The sequence below is a fragment of the Pseudonaja textilis genome, chromosome 1 (assembly GCF_049901715.1).
Source record: "Pseudonaja textilis isolate UNSWEBS1 chromosome 1, rPseTex1.2, whole genome shotgun sequence".
Classification (NCBI taxonomy): domain Eukaryota; kingdom Metazoa; phylum Chordata; class Lepidosauria; order Squamata; family Elapidae; genus Pseudonaja; species Pseudonaja textilis.
In genome coordinates this window covers 285,056,191-285,081,450 of record NC_141990.1, presented here as the reverse complement: position 1 = coordinate 285,081,450, position 25,260 = coordinate 285,056,191, and the positions used below count along the sequence as shown (strand labels likewise).

Sequence of the window (25,260 nt, the reverse complement as noted above, 5' to 3'; positions counted from 1 at the left end):
TGAGAGACATGAGACCAAACAATGCAGAAGAACTGAAGGCCGCTATTGAAGCATCCTGGTCTTCCATAACACCTCAGCAGTGCCACAGGCTGATAGCTTCCATGCCATGCCGCATTGAGGCAGTAATTACTGCAAAAGGGGCCCAAACCAAGTCCTGAGTACATATGCATGCTTAAAGTTTTCAGGGGTCCGATATTGTTTGATGTACAATCTTTGTTTTATTGATTGCATGTAATAGTCTAATTTTCTGAAATTGTGGATTTGGGGTTTTCATGAGCTGTAAGCCATAATCATCACAATTATGACAAATCACGGCTTGAACTATCTTGCTTTGCATGTAATGAGTCTATCTCACATATTAGTTTCATCTTTTAAGGTGCATTACTGAAATAAATGAACTTTTGCACAATATTCTAATTTTTCGAGTTTCACCTGTATACTCAGTTATTTTACTTTTGTGAAATTTCAGTAGCTGAAGATTTCTCATTTAATTAGCTCATCTGGTTATATTTTAGAGCAAGTGCAGTAACAATTCTCAAGAGCTCCCTGTGAAACATTTCATTTCCCTTCTATGAAAGGCTGGAAAAACTTTTCTAATCATCAAAGTGATAATCAGAAACAACACTCATGCATAATTTCTTTCTTTTATTTTGTTTTAAAATCTGTTGTTAAATATTTTAATTACAAGTTCTGTGCAGTGGGCAAGAGTAGTAAACCCTGCAGGCACTAGCAACCCTCTTACTCAACAATACATGTGCACACTATCGTACTAAGGATATGTCCCCATGAACCAGCAGTCATTTTATGTCAGGATATAGGCCAGAGACACTCTAGTCCCAACTCACAATACCACACATCAGGCCAAACCATGGTAGACACAGCTGAAGAAGTCAATCAAGGAGAATTGGATGGAATTTAGGACAGTTGTGGAGATTACCCAGTTTGAACTGGTCCCAATTGTAAGAAGGAACACCAATTCTGCCTTATTCAAGTTTTAAAAGTAGCTCTTATGTTTTCCCAATCTGAGTTATACTATGATCGTGTTTTTAAAGAACTGGAGCAAAGAAAAATTATTGAAAGTCATCCTTAAGTTGCTTGATGCCAATACAGGCTATAAAAAGTTCTTTGGGTTATGGTCTTACCATCAGAAGTGCCTGTAAAAGCCAAAAAAAAATATGGGTGGGAGGGTGTACAATAAATATCTTTTTATTATGGAGGTGGTAAGACCAGGCACTGTGTAAAGAATAATGGTAGACAACTGGTCCCCCAACCCCACCCCTGTTAACTCTGCAAAATATAAGTAATCATGTTAAAACAGAGACCCAGCAGCAATTTATCTCTTTTCTGGCATCTTGCTCCAGAGAATGAATTAAAGCTGAAATTTTGTGCAAGACCAGGTGGGGAGGGAAACTCTAGCCAAGAAGCAAGTAGTTTCTCCTCCTGCAATAACCTTCGGGAATGAGGCAAGGTTAGACCTAATTGGATTGGACAAGGTGGGTAGGAAGGATAGGTTATACATGAATAGACCAGGACAGCCTTTGATTTATTCTGGGAATAAAGTCAACTCTTCTGAAGAGAGCGTATCTCTTAAATTTCCTTTTAAAACACCTCTTGCAACTAGGGAAGAAAAGACTGGAATGAAGCCCTGCTGATTCCTCAGTGTCTTCTGTTTTATCTGCTGGTGCTGTATCCTTGGTCTACTGGATGGGGTGAGATAGGACGTGCTGTAACCCTTTATAGGTCAAGCAGCAGAACTCGAGGATCTTCTACCACAGCCTTGATCTTGCGCAGGAAAGTCACTGCCTCCCTCCCATCAATCAACCGGTGATCATACGTCAGCGCCACAAACATCATTGGTCGCACCTCAACCTAAATTAAGAGAAGTCTCACTGTTAAATTGAACATCATCTTAGGCAGTTATTCTCTGCCTCAATTTGTTTCACTTACTGTACTTTCTCTACACTACCCAAAAACATCAAGTGCCCTATGAATCAGCCCCCTTCCCAAAAGGTTGTTTAGCCCTTTAAGAAAATCTCAAAGATCTGATTCTTCTCCCAGGCACTTGGTACTTGGGAAAAGAATCAGGTCTTTTAAATTCTTAATTCTTTGTAATTAGATGAGTTTTGTAACTTGCCCCCAAGGCACTGCTTCATCATTTTTCCTTTGCTTTTTTTTTTTTTTAACTCTTAGTAAGTAAATAAACCCTGGTTTTTAATCCTTACCTGAATTGCCTGGTAAGTAGAGGGCTATATAAACTGAATAAATGTATCTCTGACTTCTTGGCAAAGAATTTGAGTTATGAGACCCAAATCCTTTTAAAATCACTTATAGCTCAAAAGAATTATCTGAACACTGGTTTTGTTTTCTGAAATAAGTCACAAAAGTCAAGGTTTTCAGTTATGATATCTTTTATACTGTTTGATTAAAGCTAACCAATTTTTCCCTTCCTCTCAACTAAAGAATCTTATCAACATTAACATAACCAAACAGGATGTGCTTTTCTATGAGCAGCATTGAGGAGTTTGATATTCATTTAGATGGCCATTTAAGAAACCTCTGCTGAAAAGAGCTACATAAGAGCTAATCATGGAAAAGTGGTTTTCAGTGACTCGAGTAATGTTAAGAGATCCCTTAAAATTTCGGTATCATCTCCACGGAGCCTACCTTGCCTCCAATAGCAACAGGCCTGTCAAAGATGCCATGCATGCCCAAGATAGCAGACTGAGGAGGGTTGATGATGGGTGTTCCAAAAAGAGATCCAAATACTCCACCGTTGCTGATGGTGAATGTACCACCATCCATATCCTCAATGGCAAGCTCATTCTTGCGAGCCTGAAATGAGATTAAAAAAATGACCACAAATGACTTATGCTGGAATATTAAAAAGAAAATCAGAAAACAATAGTATCTGGGTGTCAACTCTCAGCAGAACAAACACGGACATTACAAATACGAGCCCTTATCAGAGCAAAGGCAATAATGTGTTACTGTCCTGCCTCGATCACTAGTAAAAGGTAGCAGTCCCTTCAAAGTTCACAGAGGCGGAGAATTGTGACAGCAATGTATTCCGAAACAACAAAAAGTTCAGAAAACCCCTACTTAGGTTCTGCAAGCTAAGCTGTATGAAGAATAGTGTCAGCTCTGAAGCCATATCCCTTGGCGCCTTCAGAGCTGCCACAGCAGTGGCTGGGCAAGCTGTGGTAATGGGAGGTAGAGATAGCAAGGGCTTTGTAACCAAAATAAAATTCTTTCCTCTGAGAACCAAGAATGTTCCCACCAGGTGTGAGGAGGCAGGACTAACTTTGGACTGTGACCTGATTGGGCCATGCGATGGTTGCTGGGGGCAGGAGGAAAAAATGTATTTTTAACTAGGGGGAAACCCGAGGGACTTTATAGTCAGGTTTCCCCAGATGTGCCAATATGACATGCCTAATAAATATATACTTTGAGGAATATGCCTGCCTCAGAGTTTTGATTCTGTTGGGGGTGTTACTTGGAACACTGACAAACAGTTAAGGATCAGGACATGTTCAGCATATAGATGAGATGACTGAGAGGAAATTTAGCAATTTTTAGTTTCATGGCCAGATCCAGTGGGTTAGAACTAGATCTCAAGAACAACTTCCTGACTGTGTAAACTGTCAGCCAAGGGAATGGGGTGCCATATGAAGCAGTGAGTTTTCTTTGATCAAGTTATTAGTGCTTGATGATCACCTGTTAGAGATGCTGTGGGTGGCTCCTGCACTGAGCAGAGGGCTGATTTGTGGGACATGATTTTTTCTAGTACAGAGCATACACACACGCTATTAAGAATGATAAGGATTAACCTGTTCTGCCACACAACACTGAGATAACCTTTCTGGATGTTTAAAAAAAACCGTAAGTATATATGGTTCTACTATCTGGAAGAAAATTATCTGTTCCTGATATGGTATAGTTTTAGAATAGTTAGGCAAGATCAGTCTGGCACCAGGCTAGAAACCAGAAAACCAGCAAATAACTATGAAACCCAGCTGAGCCATCTTTGGCCAGTCACTCTCCCTCAGATCAATTCATTTCACAGGATAGTTGTGGTGAAAATGGGAGGAAGAACGAGTATTAGATAAGTTAATCTCCTTGAATTGTTTATAAAAAAATAATAAAGGTGGCTTATAAATAAATAAGAATAAAATAAAATCAGTTTTATACTTGGTAAGAAGAAGAAGAAAGTTATCCTCCACAGCTGCAGACTTTCTGGAGACATCTTTCTGGCTAGTCTTCAAAACAAAATGCTAAACTACCCAGATGCTTATTGGATCAATTAACAATGAAGGAATGTCTTATGTTAAACTGTTAAGGTTAATGACAGTAGAGAATACCCAGATATCGTTTGTCTTTTCCTCAACTTGCTGAATGGGAATTCTGATTCTGTTACTTTCAATTTCTGCAAGCTACATTTTATTTTTTATTTTGAAAACATGTGGATTCTACTGTCTCTTTTGAAGATCCCTTCAGAGTGATTACCTTCTCTCCCAGTTCATTGATTGCACGCTCAATGTCAGCAAAATTCATTGTTTCTACATTTCTGATGACAGGGACCACTAGACCCTATGGGAAATAAAAACCAACAATATTAACATTTTCAAGAAATATAGAAAAAGCTAATTAAGGAACAGCATTCATTGAGTCAAATAGCCTTTTTAAAACGATCTCAAACTATAACAGCTCATTCATTTTCTTAGTATGTATAGGATATGTTTAATATTTTGAGTTTATCATTGAATATTTGTCATGTTAGACCATGACTACATTCATCTGTCAAGATAAGGCAGAATTATAGCTTATACCATGAATGAGCAAGATGCTGGCACATACTGCTAGACTGCTCCCAACAGCAAATGAGTCAGGGATTTGAACAACTGCCCCGTGAATTTACTGTGAGACACACACTGGATATTGGGGCTTGTTAAGCCAGAGAGAAGGAGTTAAGTGGGAAGTAGTCAAACTGAGTGCAAAACTATAAGGAATCAGAATTCTGCTAACTGTTGCACACAGACACACACAGTGTGAAACAGGTATTTAGATGCCCAGTGATCTAGTAGCACTAGGACTGTGGGACTTCAAAAAGACAAGCCTTCAGAAATAGTTCACCTTCAGAAGCAGAAAAATGAAAGTGAATTCAACTTACTTGCTTCAAAAATAAAATAGGAAACAAATGCAGGAGACAAGAACTTTTATTCCGCTACCTAGGATTACATTTAAGATTAAATAGAAATAGTTTCTACCACCATGGAGTTTTGTCCAAAAACTACTACAGGTAGTCTTCAAGTTACAAATATAATGGAGCCTGCCAATTACATTTGTAACATGAGGATTTGTAGGAGTGAATCGTGTAACTTGACCACGATCACTCCCTGCTTTCACCCACGCATTCCCTAATTGAATATGTGAGTCATTAAGTGCACGAGGTATCTCAGGGGTGGGGAAGGCGGTGGGGGCCTAGCGATGGAATAGACCACCTGCTTCAGACCACCTAAGGCCTCCCCCCAACCCACTGAGACACCTCATGCTCCCTCCCTTGGGGTCTCCACAATTACTCCCCTCACCCCTCCTGTGCTGGGTCACTTACCTTGTGAAGATCTGTCTCCTCTCCAGCCTCTCTACTGTGGTTTCTTTGCCTGCTTGCAGTCTTGGCACAAAAAGCATTTGCAAGCCAAGAAGATTTGGGGGCAGCGAAATTGCATTGCTTCAAGTCTCCCATCAGCTTGCAAGTGCTCTTCCTGCAGAAACTGGAATGGCACAAAAAGCATTTGCAAGCTGACTGGAGGCTTGAAACAAGGCAATTTTGTTGCCCCAAAGTTTCGTTGGCTTGCAAGCGCTCTTCAGCCACATCTGGTACAGGCCTCGGTTTTCAAAGAAGAGAGGTCTACACTACTGTAGTGCAAGATCTTGTACTACTGATCTCATGTGATCTCGGACTACAGTACTTTAGGCCTCTGTTCTCTATGGGACAAAAAGCTTTGCAAACAAAGAGAACTTCCCTGTTTACCAAGTTTTTTTTGCAACAGATTTCATGTAGGCCTAGGTTTGTAGATAAGAGGCCTAAAGTATTGTAGTGTGAGATCTTGCGTGATCTCTCACTACTTTAAGCCTTTGTTTTCTGCAAATACACGGAAGCAGGCAAAGGAACCAACGGCTCACTAGATCATCACAAGGTGAGTGAATCTCCACAGACCCAATGGCTATGGAGTGCCCGGAGGGGGGAATAGGCAGGGCAAATGTTGAAGTGCCTCTGCTATTGTTTGTTTGTTTGAATGTTGGTGCTGCAACATTTGTAACTTTGGGACTGGGTCGTAAGAACATGGGGAGAGGGCTATGTTATACGGTGAACTGTTGTGACTCAGGGATTACCTGTATGCAGTTTTTGAGCAGGAGTAACCTTCATCTGTCACTGCAGAGTAAGAAAACATCAACATCTTCCATTTCATAAAGCCAGCTGTGGCGTACTTCTATCCCCAGCAACCCCTTTTTCATAAATGTGAGCAATCAACTGGCAAGGTGAAAATTGTCTCCATAATACCTACCCTAGGAGTTGCCACCGCAACACTGATATCCACATATTCTCTGTATACAATTTCTTTGGTTGTATCATCAATAACTAAATTGAAAAAGGAAAGTACGTGTTACACAGAGCAACACCAACAGTCAAGACTCAATTTAGAATAACTATATAATAATAGGAATCAAGACCTATCCAGTACTTTCCTATTTGCTGGGAATTAGTTCCTTCAGTTTACTTGAAATACATATCTGTGAGTTTTAATTTCACTCAGTTTCTAATTTTTTTCAGCTGAATTTCAAATCAGATTTCTATATTGCTTATCAAAAATGTGTATGTATTTCTGGGTATATTTTTCTTAACAGATTGTATATACTTTCTACAACATATTTTTGCAATATTCCCTAATGCAAACTTGTTTGTGTATGCCAAATAATCTTTTGGGGCCAATGAATATAATTAGAATTTTGACAGTATGTTATAATGCTCTTACATATGCTCACTTTTGGAGTGTTATTGGTTCATGCAATATTTTCCATAATGGTTGTGTCCCCCTCATAAAAAAAATCTGTTTACCAACTAGTAAGGTACTGATTTTGATAATTTTAATATAAATATAAAACTACATCTCAATGCATTTCTTCTAGACTCTAAGATGATATCTACCACTCAGGGCTACTTTTGTCTTTTTTTTTAACAGCATGTATATATGTATGTATATGTGTGTGTGTGTATGTATGTATGTATGTATGTATGTATGTATGAATATATGTGCTGCACTTTCTGGCATTGTTCTTATCTAACAATGACTCTTAAGGAAGACCGAGAAGCATTTTTGTAAAGATGGTGCTACATACCATCTTTCTGTGTTGTTTTCAAAAACAAGCAGCCTGATAGATAGCAAGGGATACAGTGTGGGCTAGTATCCCTACTGTTGCAGATCCCCACTCTGTGAGTGAGTGAGTGTGTGTGTGTGTGTGTGTGTGTGCATCCTAGGTGTGCAGATAAGTTGAAATTGGACTGGGAAGTTGAAAACACATCCTGGAAAAAGGCAGGTTAAACTGCATTTTTGTTTTCTTGTGTGTGTATTGTTACAAAAATATCTACAAGGGTGAGCTCATATAGTCACAATGTGTTGAGCTTCTCTCATTTTTTAAAAGTCTTGCAAAATCTGAAAAAAAATTATGATTTAAAGCAATTTTTCCCATCTTTCATACTGGATGAATATTACCAGTCATTAATTTGGGAATGGTAGCTATCCCAAATCTCAAAAGAGAGAATTTGAGGCAACACATAAAATAATTTTATTCCAATCTGAAAAATAGATTGTAGCTTCAATGTATCCTGCTCCTTCTTTTAAATTGCTTCACATTTTTCCCAAGACCTCTGATAAGACAGAGCATAAAGTTCTGTCTTATTTAAACAATGTTTGAATAAAGTAAGGAATAGGAGTGTGGAGCCTATTGGCATCCATTATTTCTTACCTTATTCAAATCATCAGCCAAGTAAGACAAACCTCTATTCCTCTTCTAAGCCTTTGGTACTTGCTAGAGGGCTTAGAAGAGAAGTACTTTTTTTTCCTCCCACTTGTGCAGCAGTTTTGGAAGAAAGAGCAGAACAACGTTTAAAAATATATGCTTATTATCATACATCTTGCCCTCTTGTTGGAGCCCTCAGTAGTCTCCCATTCCAGTTATTGAAGAGGGGCGGCAAAAGGAAGTCTGATTCATTATTTCCCCATACTATAGTACAAGTGATAGAAATTCCTGCCTCTTTTCCGAAGCTGAACTTTCAAATTAGAAGCCAAGGGGGTAAAGCCTTACAGAAAAGAAAAAATAGAGGCAAGGTAGGAAGCCAAGTTAGGGCTGCTGCAAATCATGGTGAAAAAAAATATGTTTCCACAAATCATAGTGAAAAAATAAGTTTCTGCATATCATAGTGCAAAAGTAAGTTAGGATTTTCTCAAAGTGGGAGAGTATCCTCTCAGAGGATACAGTAGAAGCTTTGGGAAACTGTCATTTCCTAATAAAACCATCTTCCTTATTATTGATGAAATGTTCCCAGATGCAAATCAGAGGGTCTTTTTCATCCCCACTTTGATTACTCTTTTGCTGAGAAAGGCAAGTCCAGATGACACAATCAGTAAGACAGTCGGACCTTCTTAGCAGCAAAAGATTTAATGTCAAAGAGGGCTAATTCCAGCCCCGGCTTCTTACCTCCATTCACAACAGGCTGCTCTTGCAAAGCAAAGGCTGCAGCTTTCACAAAGGCAGACATAAAACCTAATTTCATATTGTGCTTCTTCAGGAAGTTGTCCCTGTGCCGGGCTCTCATTTCCTGGATGTTACTGCAAATATCATCATAAGAATATTTACCAAAAATTTTACAAAAGATTTTCAAATCTGCAGTACATTTCACCTGGTATCTACTTATGTATTGATTTGTGTCTCAAATATGCCATGTATGTTTTTTTAATGTAAATACAAAAGCCTCACACAAGAAGCGGCACTATTATCAACAAATGCATATCCAAATCTCAGATTGAGTGGCATATTTTCCAAATTTAAAAAAATGCTTTAATGGATACCAAGGTTTTTAATAGCTTCTGTATTCTTAAAACTGCTAACAAGACTAATGTTAATGTTCAAGGACACAGTAATTCAGCTTTCTTTTCAAGAATGAACTAACATAATTAATGAACTTTTTAAAGACAATAAACATCAAATCAATGTAATCTGCTTTGATAAATAAATAACTGTTCAGAAAGTAAAAGGTTAAACATTTATTACAAAACTTCAGCATCAGAAATAACCATGCCTTCCAAATGGGTTTTTATTTAATAACCTTAACCACAGTAAATATTGGATTGTTTTTACTAAGGCTTGATTAAATGTCCTAGAATCACTTCTGTTGAGATATTCATACTGTATAAAGATTTTGTTCTTGTAACAGTGTAATACATTCAGTGGAACATATTCTCCTGGTTTTTTTAAAATTAATAGGGAGGCTTCCCAAGATCTCCTTACTGCCTTTATTAAAAATAATATCAATCATGCTAGGTTTTTGCTGTCTTGCAATAGCCAAATATCTGATGTTGGTTACTAATAAGTTACTTAAGAAAGATTGAAAATTATTAATAATGTTAAATATTTACAGTGTAATGTTTTCTTTTTATTCCTTAATATAATATATTCAGTAATGTTTATACTTCATCCTATTTCATAATGAGTCTTTCAACCATAACTTACTACAATTCATACATAAATATCAGTCAGATTCTGTTCCCATACAAGGAAAGTACACTCTAAATTTCTCTAAATTTATTCAACCTAGGATCATAAATCACAAAATAAGTATACAAAAAAGGGAATTGGGTCTAGAGGAAACGGAAGAATCAAAAACTTGTGATTGATGAGATCCTCAAAAAAGAGAGAAGTTACACATTTGAAAAACAAAATATAGCCCAAGAAGTGCTTTTTGGTCATGGTGGTAACAAAGCAGGCTTGCAAGGATATAAAGGGGTGATGAGATATAGTCAATTATGTTCATATAAACAAGATTTGACTATCTTTTTCAGTAAAGCTTCTTTGGTAGCAAGCAAGAGATAACAGAATGTCCAAGACTGAAGATAGAATACCAAGTCAAGCACTCTCCTGGAAAGATAGATTTCCAGCAATTTTCCTGAAACTTCAGTATGTTATATTAGAAAATAAAGAATTTAATATTTTTATGTTGGCTTGGTCTATCTACCATAGACAAATTCATTTTTTAATTTTTTAAAAAAGATCTAAAAAACGAAACAGCATGCCCATTTCTTTGGCCAGTCTTAAAGCAAACTATCTGAGTATGGGAATAGGATGTTTCAAAGTCTCCAATATAATGGCACTTTAAAAACATCTTTAATCAGAACAGCAAACAGCAATTTTCCTTACTTACTGGAAGAGAAGCCAGTCACACAAATTAAACTGAATAATTGTGTCATATAATTCTAGGTAGATATTGAAGTTTCAACCTTCATCATCAATCTCCTAGACAATATGGCTTTAGAGAAGCAGTTTTTAGCAAACAGAAATGTCCCTCTGGGTTTAGTCTGTTTATTTTTTCTTTGCCAAATCTCATTTAGAGCTAGGATTACTGTTCAAAGACATTACAGCCTCCCAAGATACAAGATCTGTAGGTATGAAGTGGTGGCTGGAAAGAGGAAGCCATCAAGAGCAGGCTTCATGGCAGACACTGACCCCGAGTGGGGAAGCAAAAGGCCTCAGTCTGAATCCTTGCAAGTCAGCTCTATGGCATACCGCCAGTCGGTAATCAATGCAAAACATATTACTGATTGCAACAAGAGCACAAGGCCAGAGTAAAGTGACACTTCCATTAGTCTCTAATAGGAGATAAGCTGCATCACTTCCTTTCCAATCATAACTATTTTGCCAACCTTAATATTCTAAGCACAAAATATTTACATGTTTTGCTTTAAGGAGGAGGATAAGATTTCATGGGGCAATTTGATTTGGGCATCATTTCCCTAATGCTCTGAAACATAAGCTTCCCCCCCTCCTCAAATCCATTAGTGCTCAGGCCACCCAAGCACTCGGCTTGAACACTGTTGGCTCTCTCACCTCAAATACTGACATTAAACTTCAATGAGTTCTCCAGAACCGCTAAACTAACTGAATTCTTCTTATAAGCATCTCAACTCAACAACAGTTAACTAACTAGAGATGAGAAGACAATGTACAAGAATGGTAAGAACTCAAGCAAAGCTTGTGTAAATTATTCACAGCTGCAGACCCCTACAAACATTTGGTATTATGCTATGATCAATACAGGAACTCTAAATTTTTAATAGAGAAAATAACAAGATTGGATATTTTTGTCAGCAAGAGATGAGTATTTAACAATAGGTTCCCTGTAGTTTCTATCAATATTAAATAGTACCACTTTTCCCCAAAAGCTAGCCAAAATAATCAGCTTGTAACATTAATACAGCTTTTAAAAAAAGCACCCAAATGCACGGTGAATCAAAATTTCAATGTTCTTTAAACATTGAAGAATCTCAAACACGGAGGTCAAAATCCAGGCATTCTTATGCTGAATGAGAACAAAGCCCTACCTCATGTCAATTTCATTGAAAGTAGTAAGCATGGCACATGTATTCTGGGCCTCTTTCAGACGCTGAGCAATGCGTTGACGCATTCTGTTCATCTTTACCTGAAGACAGAAACAAATCACAGAAAAATAGTGAAGACCCTGAACAAATTAAAAGCATGCCCTTTTTTCCTCTCTCTTCCTGATGAACACATCAGAATAATTTATTTACAAATAATGGGTTATCTTTGAGCAGTGAACCCAAAAGTTAATAAAAACTCATTTTTAGCCTGAAATAATTGCCTAGCTGACACACACACACAAACAAATGATATCACAAGGCATCAGAAGTCAAATGCTATAAAAATAAGTTGTATGACATAGGAGTTTATCTCTGAAACCTCAAGGAACCTAGCAGGGTAGATTTTAAGAAACCAGATTTCAACCATCCACAGTAGTGTTACTTGCTAAAGGGGTTTGCGATTTCCACTATAGGTAATCATGCCTTATGGCTGTAACTGGCAATTATGGTCATTAGCCAGGATGAAGTGGATCATCATGTCTTCTTTTGAGGTAGTCATTAAGTAAACATTGTGGTCCTAAAGCATATGCCATGGTCATAAAGCAAACCCATTGTTTGCTATGGGATGTTTTTTTTCCAGAAACTGGAAGTAAATACCAATTTCCAGAAAAAAAATCTTCATAAATCGCATTCACATGATGGAGAGGGAGGAGGAAGCTGCAATCAACTGTATATGTGGGCTATTTGCCAAGTACCCAAAATGCAGTCACATCTGTTGCCAACCCCCCACCCCACCTCACCAGACATCATAACATTCAGAATCAGGTAATAAATAGTTTGTGATAGTTCAGTCATAAGCGGCCTGTTGTAAAGGGACAATTACCTGTACTCACCACCTGTTTAAGAGACCACTGAGTAAGAACTTTATTGGATTCAGCCATTGCCTTTAACTCTTTAGTGTTACTTTGTTACAGCCTTTCATGAGGGTCTTATGAAAATATTTTCTGTTGTGCCTCAATGTTATCATACTGCAATTCCTTACAGAAATGAATATTCACATAGTATCCCACCAGACTGAGAAACCTCCAAGTACCCTTTGTTCCAATCTGGCACCTTTTCCAGTCCCAGGTTCCACAGCAGGAGCAGCTGTTGGCGCTGCAGTTGGCTTTATTGCAGACACTGAAAGTCAATGGGGAAAAAACGAGTCAACGCCAATACTCTGAATGTAAATGAAAGGCTCAGTTTGGGGATAATGCCTCTAACTAGGTATCATTTCACAATCTTAAGTTCTGAGGACCTTCTGTTATATAGATGGGAAAGCAAGAACATCACCTGGTTTAGCATCAACAGGGAGTGCTGACACTGGGGGCACTGGAGGCATTGTAGTGGGAATTGGTGCTTCAGGAGGAGGTGTTACAGGAGCTGCAGGTGGTGGCGCTGCAGGAGCCACAGGCTCTGCTGCAGGGGCTGTTGCTGGCTTGGCTTTGGCAGGTGCAGCTTAGTAAAAAAAACATGAAAAAGTATTACATATATGGATAATAGAAGCATTTTTTGTCTAGCAAAAAAGTTCTCGGGCCAGAATCCACAGCAGTAAACGTAGAAGGTGCTGTTTTTCCATTAATGGCACTCATAAACGATGGACATGGCACAGCAGTGTGGAAGGTGTATGCTTAAAGCAGCAAAATATGCGACAGAACTATTTCTATTAAATACAGTAGTTTTCAGGATTCTAAAGCTCTAAAATCATCTATTCCTGCATGACCCAAATCTTGATCCATGGAATTACCATCTGAAGCCATGAATCAAGAGAGAGATCCTATTTTAAATAGCTATTTTATTACATTGCTTCCTCTATTGAGTATATAAGCTAGAAATAACAACACCCATAATTAAATCTGATCCTATAGACTATATTCTAAATTGTTCATCTATTCAAATAGAAAGTAATAATTTCATGTCTATTTTCTTCACTTTATTTCCATGTTCAGTTTATGAAAGAGAACAGGCAACCTTCATTTTTGGTCATTTCAGAAAGCAGTTATGATCAGATTCACCAATCAAGTCCTTTACCTGAAACTCAGATTTCTTGTCTATGGCAGTTTTCATTAGGGGAAAAAAGCTGTCCTTGCTTGTGAGTTCAGCATCCTACATTTTATCCCATGAAAAAAACGCATGTTTTTGTCCTCTGAACAAACTTTACAATCAATTCCCTATACTTGCCATAAAGGTTTACAATGCATTAATATGAAAAATTGACCTCCAAAGGATGAAAAACAACCTAATTTATGTGATTTAATCTGATTAGAACTTCGTGTATATATTTCAATTTATACCACAATTGCGTAATGAAGTAAGATGAATAGCAACTAACCCAAGTCATCCAGGTAAACAGCTTTTGATCATATGATCCAAATTTACCTCCAGTTTTCCTGAGTTTAAATAAAGGTGTTCCTCCTTCTACTTTCCCTCCATCAGGGACAAGAAAAGCTTCAATTACACCAGCTGCTGGAGCTGGAACCTGCACAGAAGTCTGTACAGAAAAAATAAATAGCCATTGAATGTAAGAGGGAGATAAATAAACAAAAAGGTCTGGTCCTGAAGAGGGATGAATGCTACATTCATAGGATACTCAACAAAAATAATGAAAACGAACTCAGTTCCATGCAAATATCACAACCTGATCAACATACTGGAAATCAACTTGCTGAATTTAATTCTCATTTAAAATAATTATTTGCACATTCATTAATTCCTGAAGTCAGTGATATAATGTTTAAGAACCAACTTTCAATTCTGGTGCAGAAATTCCAAGATAAGTGAAGGGCATAACACTCTGATAAGTGAAGGACATAGCACATCTATAAATGCTCTTTATATTCAAAAGTTACATTATTAAATTAAATTTACCTGCTTCTACTCAAAATAATATAAAATAGGGATCAGCAGAAGATAGTTCCATGATGTATTGATAAAAGTGATTTGCAATTTATCAAGAAAAAGGCTTGTATTCTAATTGTTTAGAAAAAGCAGCCCCAACATACCACCAGGCATTCAAAACAAGTTAGATTGTTGAAATAAAGAAAGCATGATAAATAAAAGTGTGTGGAAGGACTATTTTGCAAGATTGGAATGCTCCAATGGATAAAGCACCAAAATAGAACAGCAGAGGCCATTTAATAAATCCTGATTCAACTCTTAACTTTTAAAAATGGGGGAAGAATTGTATATATTATTTTTAATTCTTTGATGGAAATGACAGTATTAAATGTGCTTAATACAAAAAGCATGATGCATCTGATGCTGTTTTTCCCCCACAAAGCGCTACATGGCAAAAGGTCCTGTTATTTGAAGGATTACCTATGGGTCTGCTTGTCTAGTATGATCTGACAGAACTCTAGGACTCCTGAATTAAACAGCATCAAATTTTGGGACTCAGAAAACATGACTTCTCTGTAGCTGTGCCAGCTATCTGGAATAAGGTTCCCTTGAGATCCATTTGGCTCCTATCTTGATAATGTTCGGTAAGCCTTGAAAAACTAGCTATCTACTGGGGTAGGGTAGATGAGATTCTTCTGTATGTCGTATTCTTTGTTGATTGGTTTGCCATCTGGTAATTATTTTGTAGCTACATTTGTATTTATTTCTGTTAATCCTTTGCATTCTGTTATTTTTTTGTTACTCTCATTGTTGTGAGTGGTCTAGAATCAACTGGAGTCATCTAGCATCAAATTTTAAACAATCTGAGTAAATAGTACAGATCTGTAGCTAGGGGCTCTCATGACTGATAAGGCCGGTAGATTTCATAACTTGAAAACATTTCCTGGGCTCCAATGTTCACTTTGTCTCTGACAATAATCATTATTATGAATAAAATGACAAAATATTTAGAGTTGCTTTTAGTGAAAAAAATTACCTTGTCTGTTTCAATCTCACATACTACTTCATCTTCTCTCACAGTATCTCCAACAGCTAAAAAAATGAAAAGAACAGGACTTGTGTTGTAGCATTTCCTTTCCTAATTTTTATATACATCTCCTTACGGTGGACTTAAAACATCAACACAGAAGGCATACTTTGTTTTGTAAGCAACTGAACTAGTAACCAATAACAGATCTGATCAATCTTCACCTACATAATAGGAGTATTCAGAATATATTTTTATTACTTGAATGTTTAACATATTTTCCTAACAGGCTATGAAAAACATCTGATGAGATGAGGAGCAGATAAGAGAGACTAAAGCAAAAAAAAATCCTCTTACCTTTCTCCCACCTGACATCTCCCTCTGTGACAGATTCTGCAAATGCTGGTGTGTTCACTGTGACAACTTCCTCCCCTGTGAAAGATACATGTCATAAAATGCTTCACATTTTGGCATTTCAGCCCTTGGGAACGATGGATAAATAAATTTAGAGAAAATGCTAATCATTAAGAGCCCCAAATTTAAATACTTCCATATTATCTGTTCTTATCAGGTGTGTAGACCACTTCCTAGCATTCAATAACCAGCATGGCTATTACTAGGAATTAAATTTTTTATATGTAGAGGAAGATACCATATAACTTCTGTTTGAGGCCACTTCTCTCTTGAATTAAGTTCAACCCATTTGTTTTCGGGTAATTATTTTTTTCTCTCCCATAAAACTGCAATTGGTTGGCCAGTCAATAAAATTAGTCATCATTTATTCAAACTGATCAAAATAAAATACTAAAAGGACAAACCATACATTTCTCAGGTCAGTAGACTTTTTAGTTTATCTTGTTCTGGATAACATTCGTGCATTGATGATTTTATTAAAAAATAGTGCTTGAAGAAGAAAAATGCAGAAATGATGCATTATGCCAGAGTGCAACTATCTGTGGCATTAAAAAAACATACATTAAGCCTTACTTAAGATGAGGAAAGATATAAACTAAATTAGGGAACAAGGTCACATGAATTTAGTAGGAAGAAAGTTGGCATGTAGATCAAATGTTCCACTGCCTGCGGGCTTACTTACTGCATACTTTTGAAGTTCTGAAATAGCGGATAGTAAAGACACGAGAACCATTTAGCCTGCAGAGCAAGAAAAGTAATATCAGTATATAAGTAGTACAGATTTGTATCTGCTGTCTTGATTGACTTGACTGTCAATCAGTAGCCCCATCAATATTTTTAACTTGCTCACTGATTCATATACTTAGAGGCATAGATCCTAAAGCATTTCAGGAAGGGATAGCCTGTGAATAAATTCATCTGTGTTTATGTATACGTGTATGCAAGTGCACACAAACATACATACAAACATATACATATATACCAATTGTTTAGCATAAGATCATAGAAAACCTTAATCACTGTAGCTGAAACTGGATACTATCAACATATCGATGACATCCAAATATTTTTCTGTACTACATCTTCCAATAATGATGTGGCTCCCTTGAATATCAGCTCACATTTGATAATTGGCTGGATGCGGGAAAATAGTATTAAATCGAATCCTGGCAAGATGAGGCTGCTCATTGTAACTCCAGAGGTCCAGCCTTTTCCCAAATGGGCAGATGAAATGTAGGTATGCTATGATTTATCGGACTGCACATTAGACTGCACATAAATAATAGCATTTAGGGATTCTGTATTTACATTGCAGATTGAATGTAGAATTCCACATTCAGAAATCTCAAAAGTATTTTTTTTTGAAGATTTGGAAACAGGATGGTAATTAGGGGCTCAATATTCTAGCTATCATGTTATATACTATGTGAACTACTCAAATAAATTGTAAAACATAGACTACATAGATAATAACCTAATTCAAATACACAAATACCGTGTTTCTCCAACAATACGGCCTCCACCAATAGGAAGCCCCACCATGTTTTATTGGCATAAAATTAAATTAAGCCCCTCCCCCCAAATTAAGGCCCATAGTAAACATGAGAAATGGGGGGGGAATGGCGGGGGGGGGGGCTTGCCGTTAGGAAGTACTTTTGTTGCATGCCCGGATATGGTGCTGCCTGCGTTGGTGGGGCACTTCATATCGGGAGACCTTCTGCAACCGTTGCTTTCACTTCTCCCTTGCTGCTGCGGCGTTACAGCAGCGCCGCATTTGGCACAGCCACATGCGGCCAGCCAGGGCTCCTCCCTGCAACCAGAGCCCTGTGGAGACACTTGGCTTCAGGCGCTCCTGTCGCCGCCTTCCCTTTGCCTTCGAAGGTAAAGCAAATTTTTTTAAAAACGACACCCTACTATAACAAAGCCTCCCCTGCCCGAGAGTGCAGCCCAACCCCACATGGGGAGGCGAATCTCCCGGGGCCGCAGCGCAGGATCGGCCCAACCCGGGAGAAGCGCCCAGCCGCCATCCCTGCTTGGTGCCAGGCAGAGCGCGAGGAGCTTCACCTGGGGCGCCCAGCACAGCTGACAGGCGGGCCCTCCTGCCCCGTGGCAGAGCTCTCACCAAGGCAGCGAGCGCCTCCCCGCCAGGCCCTCCGCTCATCCCACCAGGGCCGCGCCGGAGCCGTGCGGGCTGAGCAGAGCCAGGAAAGCGAGCCACGGGTGCGCGCCCGCCTGCCAAGCGAAAGAGCCAGGCTGACCCAAGCTTGGCTTCCTTCCCAAGTCCCTCCAGCCCGAACCCGAAGGGGCCACCGGGAGAGACCGCCCGAGGCACTGGTAGCACCCACCCATCCGTGGACAGAGAGGCAAGGCGACGGCCTGCTCCGCGTCCTCCTCCGAGATGAGCCCCGTCGAGTTAGCACCTCTGCCTGATGCCCGTTCGGCTGCAGCGTTTGGAGCTGCCGGCACATTTGGAGATGCGTGGGGACGGGGACGGGCTGGGCGAGGGGTGGAAAGGACGGGGGCTTCAGGCTCTCTCTCACCGCAGACGGGTGGGCCCTATCACTGCCTCGGGCAGCCTCTCCCGGTGGCACCTTTGGATTCATGCTGGAGGGACTTGGGAAGGAAGCCAAGCTCAGGTCGGCCCGGCTCTTTTGCTTGGCAGGCGGGCGTGCACCCGTGGCTTGCTTTCCTGGCTCTGCCCAGCCTGCATGGCTCTGGCGTGGCCCTGGTGGGATGAGTGGAGAGTCTGGCGGGGAGGCGCTCGCTGCCTTGGTGAGAGCTCTGCTGCCGGGAAGGAGGGCCTGCCTGTCAGCTGCGCTGGACGCCCCAGGCGAAGCGCTTCGTGCTCTGCCCGGTGCCAGGCAGGGATGGCGGCTGGGCGCTTCTCCCGAGGTGGGCCGATCCTGCACTGCGGCCCCAGGAGATTCACCTCCCCACGTGGGGTTGGGCTGCACTCTCGGGCAGGGGAGGCTGTGTTGTAGTAGGGTATCGTTTTTAAAATAATTCACTTTACCTACGAAGGCAAAGGGAAGGCGGCGACAGGAGCACCTGAAGCCAAGTGTTTCCACAGGGCTCCGGTTGCAGGGAGGAGCCCTGACTGGCTGCACGTGGCTGCACCAAACGCCGCGGCATTGCTCTAACGCCGCAGCAGCAAGGGAGAAGGGAAAGCAATGGTGGCGGAAGGTCTCCCGAACATCCAAGCTGTCGCCGCCTGCCCACCCAAGGATGCAAGGGGGGGGGAATTAAGTCACCCCCAAAAAGACAGCCTAGCCATTTTTTCGGGGGTCAAAAAAAAAAAGTCCCAGCCTTATTTTATGAGAAACACGGTAGTTTAAAAATTCTGATATTCTTGGTTCAATATCTGATTTGTTCAGGCATAAGGTACTTTCAACCAAAGTGTACCGAAGGCTCTCTGCATTTATAATCTGATTAACAATTGATTCAGTAGCAATTAGTTTGAGCCAATTCACTTGCTGACTTCACAGGTTAGATACTTACAAATGCTTCCTGCTATTAGCATATACCAGAGCCTGACATCGAGAAACCCCTGTAAAGCAGAAAGCACAGAAAGTATCAAGTTATCAAGTCACCTAGTACAGTCATGTATAGAAAAGACAAGGAGATTTAAATGGCATAAAAGTTAGGAAGGACAAGAGTTGATTGTTACCAGAAAAAGTATAGCTGTTCATACTTAACAATTAATGTATTTTTGTAAAGCCAGCCCCATATTATAAAGTTGACCAAAGAGATAAAGTTAATGTCTCTTAAGAAATAAATATGCTGATGCTACCCAGACTATGTAATGAAAATAAAAAATGCTATAGAATCACTCTATTCAATTAATAGTCTTGACTATCTTGTATACAGGTAGCTTTAAAGGCACAATGATGTTTCTAGGCTTTTTTTTTTTAACAATCACACTGCATAGGTCATCTCATTAATGCAATAATTTGCTATTCAAGAACTGGCTTGTAAAAGACCACTGTTAGTATCATCAGTGTTTGTCCTTTCCTACTAACCTACTGTAATATAATAGCTCTAGCAAATAATGATCCATCCATCTATCTAATCTAGGATATTATATCATGTCTCTGACAAAATGGACTCTTGTCCTTAGTGGTTTCTATCAAAGTAAGTTCACTAAATTCTTAAGTGGCCTCAAGACTTTGCTACTACTTCAACAGACTATCATATGAGTTTTCCCTCCTCCAATAATAACCATGTTTACAACAAAGTGGTCCAGAAAAAATTATATTGGAAATGTTACTTGGAAGATATTGGTTATGTTAAAATCATCTGGAAAAATAACAGGAGTCTTCAAATATCTACAAACCAAACACTGAATCAAACTAATTTGTTGCTCAAGTAGTAGTGAACCTATGAATACTTACACAAAGCAATTTATGCCAAAATTTATTATCCAGTATGTGCTTTTGCAGGATTTAGCAATGCTTTCCAAAAATTTGAGAGTAGAATGAAGATAAACACTAAACTTGATTGACTTAATTAAAAATTAAATATATTAAAAATGATTAATAAATATGATTGGAAAAGGTGCTTTTTAAATGGAGCATCTTGAACACAAATCTCAACCAAATGAGTCCAAAATACATGACAGCTGTTTTCCTTTTCATATATATAAATGTACACTGGACAGATTAGAATATTTGCCACTGCTCATTCGTAGGTCTTAAGCAGAAACATTATTTAATACTGAAGTTACCAGGACTTTGAAAAAAACCTCCACAACTTTTATGTTATTCCTTGTATGTATTACTCTAATTCTTGACGATCACCGATTGAACGAGCTATTTATTCTACCTAACTATTCTCCGGACTCTTTACCAACACATGCAGATTTTTTTCATATTATTTTTAACCATTTAATAGCCAGCTTATTAAAACAGATTTTATTTCTTATTGCATTCTCTAGGAAAGTGTTGATGAGATTTTTCTTGTTACAGCTTTATGAAGTGCCCAATCCTACATAACACTCACCAGAGAGCCAGCGCTTTGCTTGTGGACAGTTTCCCTGCCAAAGAAAAAAATAATACAAATCACCAATGCAAAAAGAAGTTAGGAATAATTTGACATGCCCCAAATCTCACAGAATTCAGTAAGTTTTATTCCATGCAACATAGAATGCACTATTGACCTAGTTCATACAACATGCAAAAGAAAACCTATCTTTTTATCTATAATTTAAAATATTTTGTGAACCGGCCATTGTATTTTGAAAACTACAGTTTATGACTTAGTTCTGTGTCATTCCTGTTGTTAGTCAACAAACCATGGCTTAGCACGGGAAATAAGACTGTCAATGACATGCCTTTTAAGCTTCAATATAACCTGCTCTATATTGCAGAATTGAAATTCTTGGATTTAAACAATTATTGACACAAATTATTTTAAGATAGATTATGATTCTTTGATTATATTCACATTACTTGTTATACCATGTTTTGCTTGGCCATAACAGACTTGAACCATCTGCATTCCTGTCTGTTAACCCTGAACTGCCAGATACAGAGTCAAGATACTGCTTCAGGGTGCCCTCAAATGTATTCTTTCTTCCTTGAATATTATTTAATTTTTAAAAAAGAAGTACAAGAAGTTTGTATGCCAATATGAAAAGCCTTAGCTGCCAACAATATATTTTACTCTAAAAAATGATTCAGGACTCCAAATGGGAATCTGAAGCTTTCTTCGAAAATAAAAATGTACTTTGTTTGGAATTATGTCCATCCCTGCCACAATCAACAAGTTGGGAAAATAGCATTATTGTAGCTCAGTGCTTGAATGGTTCATCCAGCCAGCCACTCACACAGCCCAATTCGACAGGTGACACCCCTGTACTAAGAGGACATTGTTCCTTCTAGAATGCAACCAGATTAGTTGGCAATTTTGTTCTATCTTTCTGAGTGTTGGCCAGATCTCTTTTTTGTGTGTCACCCACTTATCAAAATTGTTATTCAGCCGATACATTAAACATTGAATAATACTACCCCTAGGAAAACCTCTACAGAACTCCATTAGTTTTTCAACTCAGCACAGAATCATTAGTGCTGACTTTTATAAGTGGGGTCAGCCATTCACAACTATATGCAAACTACATTTTAAGAACTCGTTAATGAGAATGTCAAATCAACATTGTCAAAAGCTTTGCTGAAATAGATGGATTATATCCACAACATTCCCCTTGTCTGCTAAGCCATTTTATCATACCATGTCTTCCTCACTTGCGGAAGATACTACCCACATTCATGAAGTTTGAGAAAACAGATCCATGGATTGATTATGTGCCATCAAGGTATGTTTAGTGACTATACAGACTTCCTGCAAGATGATAGATGGCATATTATCCTAAATGTAGATGGCTATTACAACATCCATCTAAGCTCTCAATATATACTTGCCGGTAACATCTATCCAACCCATTAGAGCGGGGAGGCAGGGAATGCTGCAGGTCCCATCCCTGAGGGAGATACACCTGATGGGACCCAGAAGAAGGGCCTTCTCCATGGTGGCTCCCTCTCTCTGGAATATCAGAGATTAGAATGGCCTCCACTCTATCACTCTTCTGGAAGGCACTGAAGACCTGGTTCTGCCAGCAGGCCTGGGGAACCCAGAGTGGGATGGAGCCCATCAAATGGCTAGTGTGATCTGTTATCGTTGGGGTGGGTGGGAGTTGGGGGGTGATTTTGTTTTCCAGATTTTGTTCTCTTGTACTTTATTAATTTATTTGATTCTTTTTGTTAGTTTTTTATTGTTTTTTTATTTTTATTTTTTGTTTTAAATATGGTTTTACATTGTATAAGCTGCCTCGAGTTGCCATGGGCGAATAGGCGGCAATATAAAATAAATAAATAAATATTATAGTCACATTCTAGTATATTCTGTACTGTCAAATTTTTCTTCTATTTGTAGAAAAACTCAATGATCCTATAGACAACTCACTACTCAAGTCTCAAAAGATAAATAACGCATAAAGCTGTTTTGGAGGAACTATGTATATTTCATCACTGCATCTTATATCATTTCCAAAATATTTGTTTCTCATTTTACTAAATATTCAAGTCCACAATTTGAAGGTGTTCCTTCTGTTTTTCATTTTATAATAATAATTCATAATTGTTTATACTTAGTTTTTCCTACAGAACATTACATTTAGCCTTGCAGATTCCTTCCTTTTTAAATACGCTATACAATACATATAAAAATTATCTAATTATATATTTATATAATATATAGACTGTCCAACTGCCAATGTCCCTGGGAAGCGTACAATTTTAAAAAAATTGCAAAGAAGAAATAACCCCCCTCCCAAACAACACATAATAGAAAATAAATTTATCTAATAGGTTCCCTTTTCATTCTGTCACAAAATCTGGGAAAACATGACTAATTTGGACCAATCCTCACTTACCTGTAGCCCATTTACTTTTTAAAACTACTTTTTAGGTCTTTCTGGACACACAAATCACTCTTCATATACAATAGTGACTTAGGGGGTCTGCTATAATTTAATCATCATTGTTCTCACATATTGTATATTGAGAAAAGGTTTTATATTACCACTCAATATGGGCTGAATGGTGCTACATAAAAGTATACTAAGTTTCCAGTGAAGAAACAGGCTACATCCCAATATTTTTCTTATCACTTCGCAACAGACGCTGTTGTACAAAGTGTGTCTATTGTAAAAGAATGAAGAAAAATATAGTGGAGACTAGAGAGCAATTGCATTTTAGGGGGATGCTTCTAATGAGCATTGTGCTTGCCTTACAAAGCTTTATGAACACATTTGGAAATAAATGTGAAAGACATCTTTTTTTTTTTTACATTTATTTACATTTCAAATTTTTAAACTTCCCATCTCCTCAAACTGTACAGAATATGTACACAGTACAAACTTGATGTGATAGCATAACAATTTTCAGGACAAATGTTGACAACCATCCCTAAAGAAAACCTCATTACGCATATTTGAATTTGCTTTAAAGAGGGAGATTCAATTAAAACAGGGATGCAAGGCAGCTGGGTGACCTTGGGCCAGTGTCTCACATACACACTTAACTCGGCCCACCTCACAGGGTGGTGGTTGTTGAAGAGGAAAATAAAGAGACGGAAGGTGGTTTTGGATACGTCCGCCAACTCAAAGCTTCGCTGCACAGACCCGGGGCAGAAGGGCAACTGGGGGTCGAAATGACTAGAATTCTTTATTTAAACCGCTCCCCACCCCCCCGTTTCTCTTTCACGTTCCGGGTGCTCCAAGGGGAACCTCGCCGTATTTCATTCAACCTTCAGAGCCACCTTCGCGCCGGGCAAGTTTCCTTGCAGAGTCTCGGCCTTGCGAAGCCCCAAAGATTTCCAACCCTCCACTTCACCCCTTTCGAGCAGGACTTCGCCCGTCCAACTGGGAAGGCGCCGTGTCCTTGCGACCAGATGGGGGTTGGACCTTCTGGGAGGCACCTTAGAGAACAAGCCGCTGCTCCTCGCGCTTATTATAATCAAGCGCCGGCTAAAACGGGGGCGGGGGAGGGTAATAAAAGCCGACGGTCTCCCTCTCCGCTGCCGCTTCCCCCCCCCCCCCGTCACCCTCTCCCCGGTGCCCTTGGGGGCCGCTCCCCAACCTCAGCCCCTGGTTCCCAAGCAGAGTGACCTCCCCGCCAGCCGCCCGTTTTTGCCCGCGAGCTACCTGCTGAACAGCGCAGAGGGAGCGGCCGAACACCCGGGCGAAGCAACGAGCCCGAACTAGGGAAACTAACACCATCGCGGCGGCAACAACGGCAAAAAAAAAAAGGAAAGAATTCCAGGGCGCGCGCCGGAATCAGGCCCCGGCGGAGGCCGGATGCGACTTGGGACCGACCAACAGTAGTCCAGCGGTAGGGGGGGACGACGAATTAAGCGGGACGTACCAATCGAGGCAAACCGAGGGAAGGCGGAATCGTCGTTAGGACTAGCTAAGAGAAAAGAGGAGGGGCGTTGGAGATGGGCGTCCTATGTGGGGAGTTGGTCCTTGAGCGGTGTATGGAGGTCTTTTTTCTTTTTTTTTGTTCAAAAGGAGAGGGAAAGTCGCCTGAGAGAAGCAACGAACGAAGCCTCTGCTTTAAACCAGATGGCGTTATGAAACAAGCCGCTTCTTACACGGACAATAACTGAAAAGGGGCAACGCATTTCAGTTCAAACCTCAGATTTATGGAGCCTCCCGCCTTGGCCCCTTTAAGCCTGGAGGACTTCAACTCCCAGAATTCACCAGGCAGCAAAGCCGAGTTGAAGGGAATTGAAAGTCCT

At 39.4% G+C, this 25,260-nt stretch overlaps 1 protein-coding gene across 1 annotated transcript; it reads right to left on the bottom strand.

The window, feature by feature from the left end:
- Positions 1-632: 632 nt before the first annotated feature.
- Positions 633-25,213, bottom strand: DLST (dihydrolipoamide S-succinyltransferase). The gene is made up of 15 exons (XM_026711806.2): positions 24,665-25,213; positions 20,965-20,998; positions 19,465-19,513; positions 16,649-16,704; positions 15,910-15,984; positions 15,562-15,617; positions 14,067-14,178; positions 12,981-13,145; positions 12,742-12,827; positions 11,652-11,749; positions 8,755-8,885; positions 6,564-6,637; positions 4,504-4,587; positions 2,665-2,832; positions 633-1,869 (listed from the first exon to the last, which is right to left on the bottom strand). Exons 1-15 carry the CDS (start codon positions 24,737-24,739, stop codon positions 1,735-1,737), a joined length of 1,398 nt encoding a protein of 465 aa, XP_026567591.2. The 5' UTR covers positions 24,740-25,213; the 3' UTR covers positions 633-1,734.
- Between the last annotated feature and the right edge of the window lie 47 nt (positions 25,214-25,260).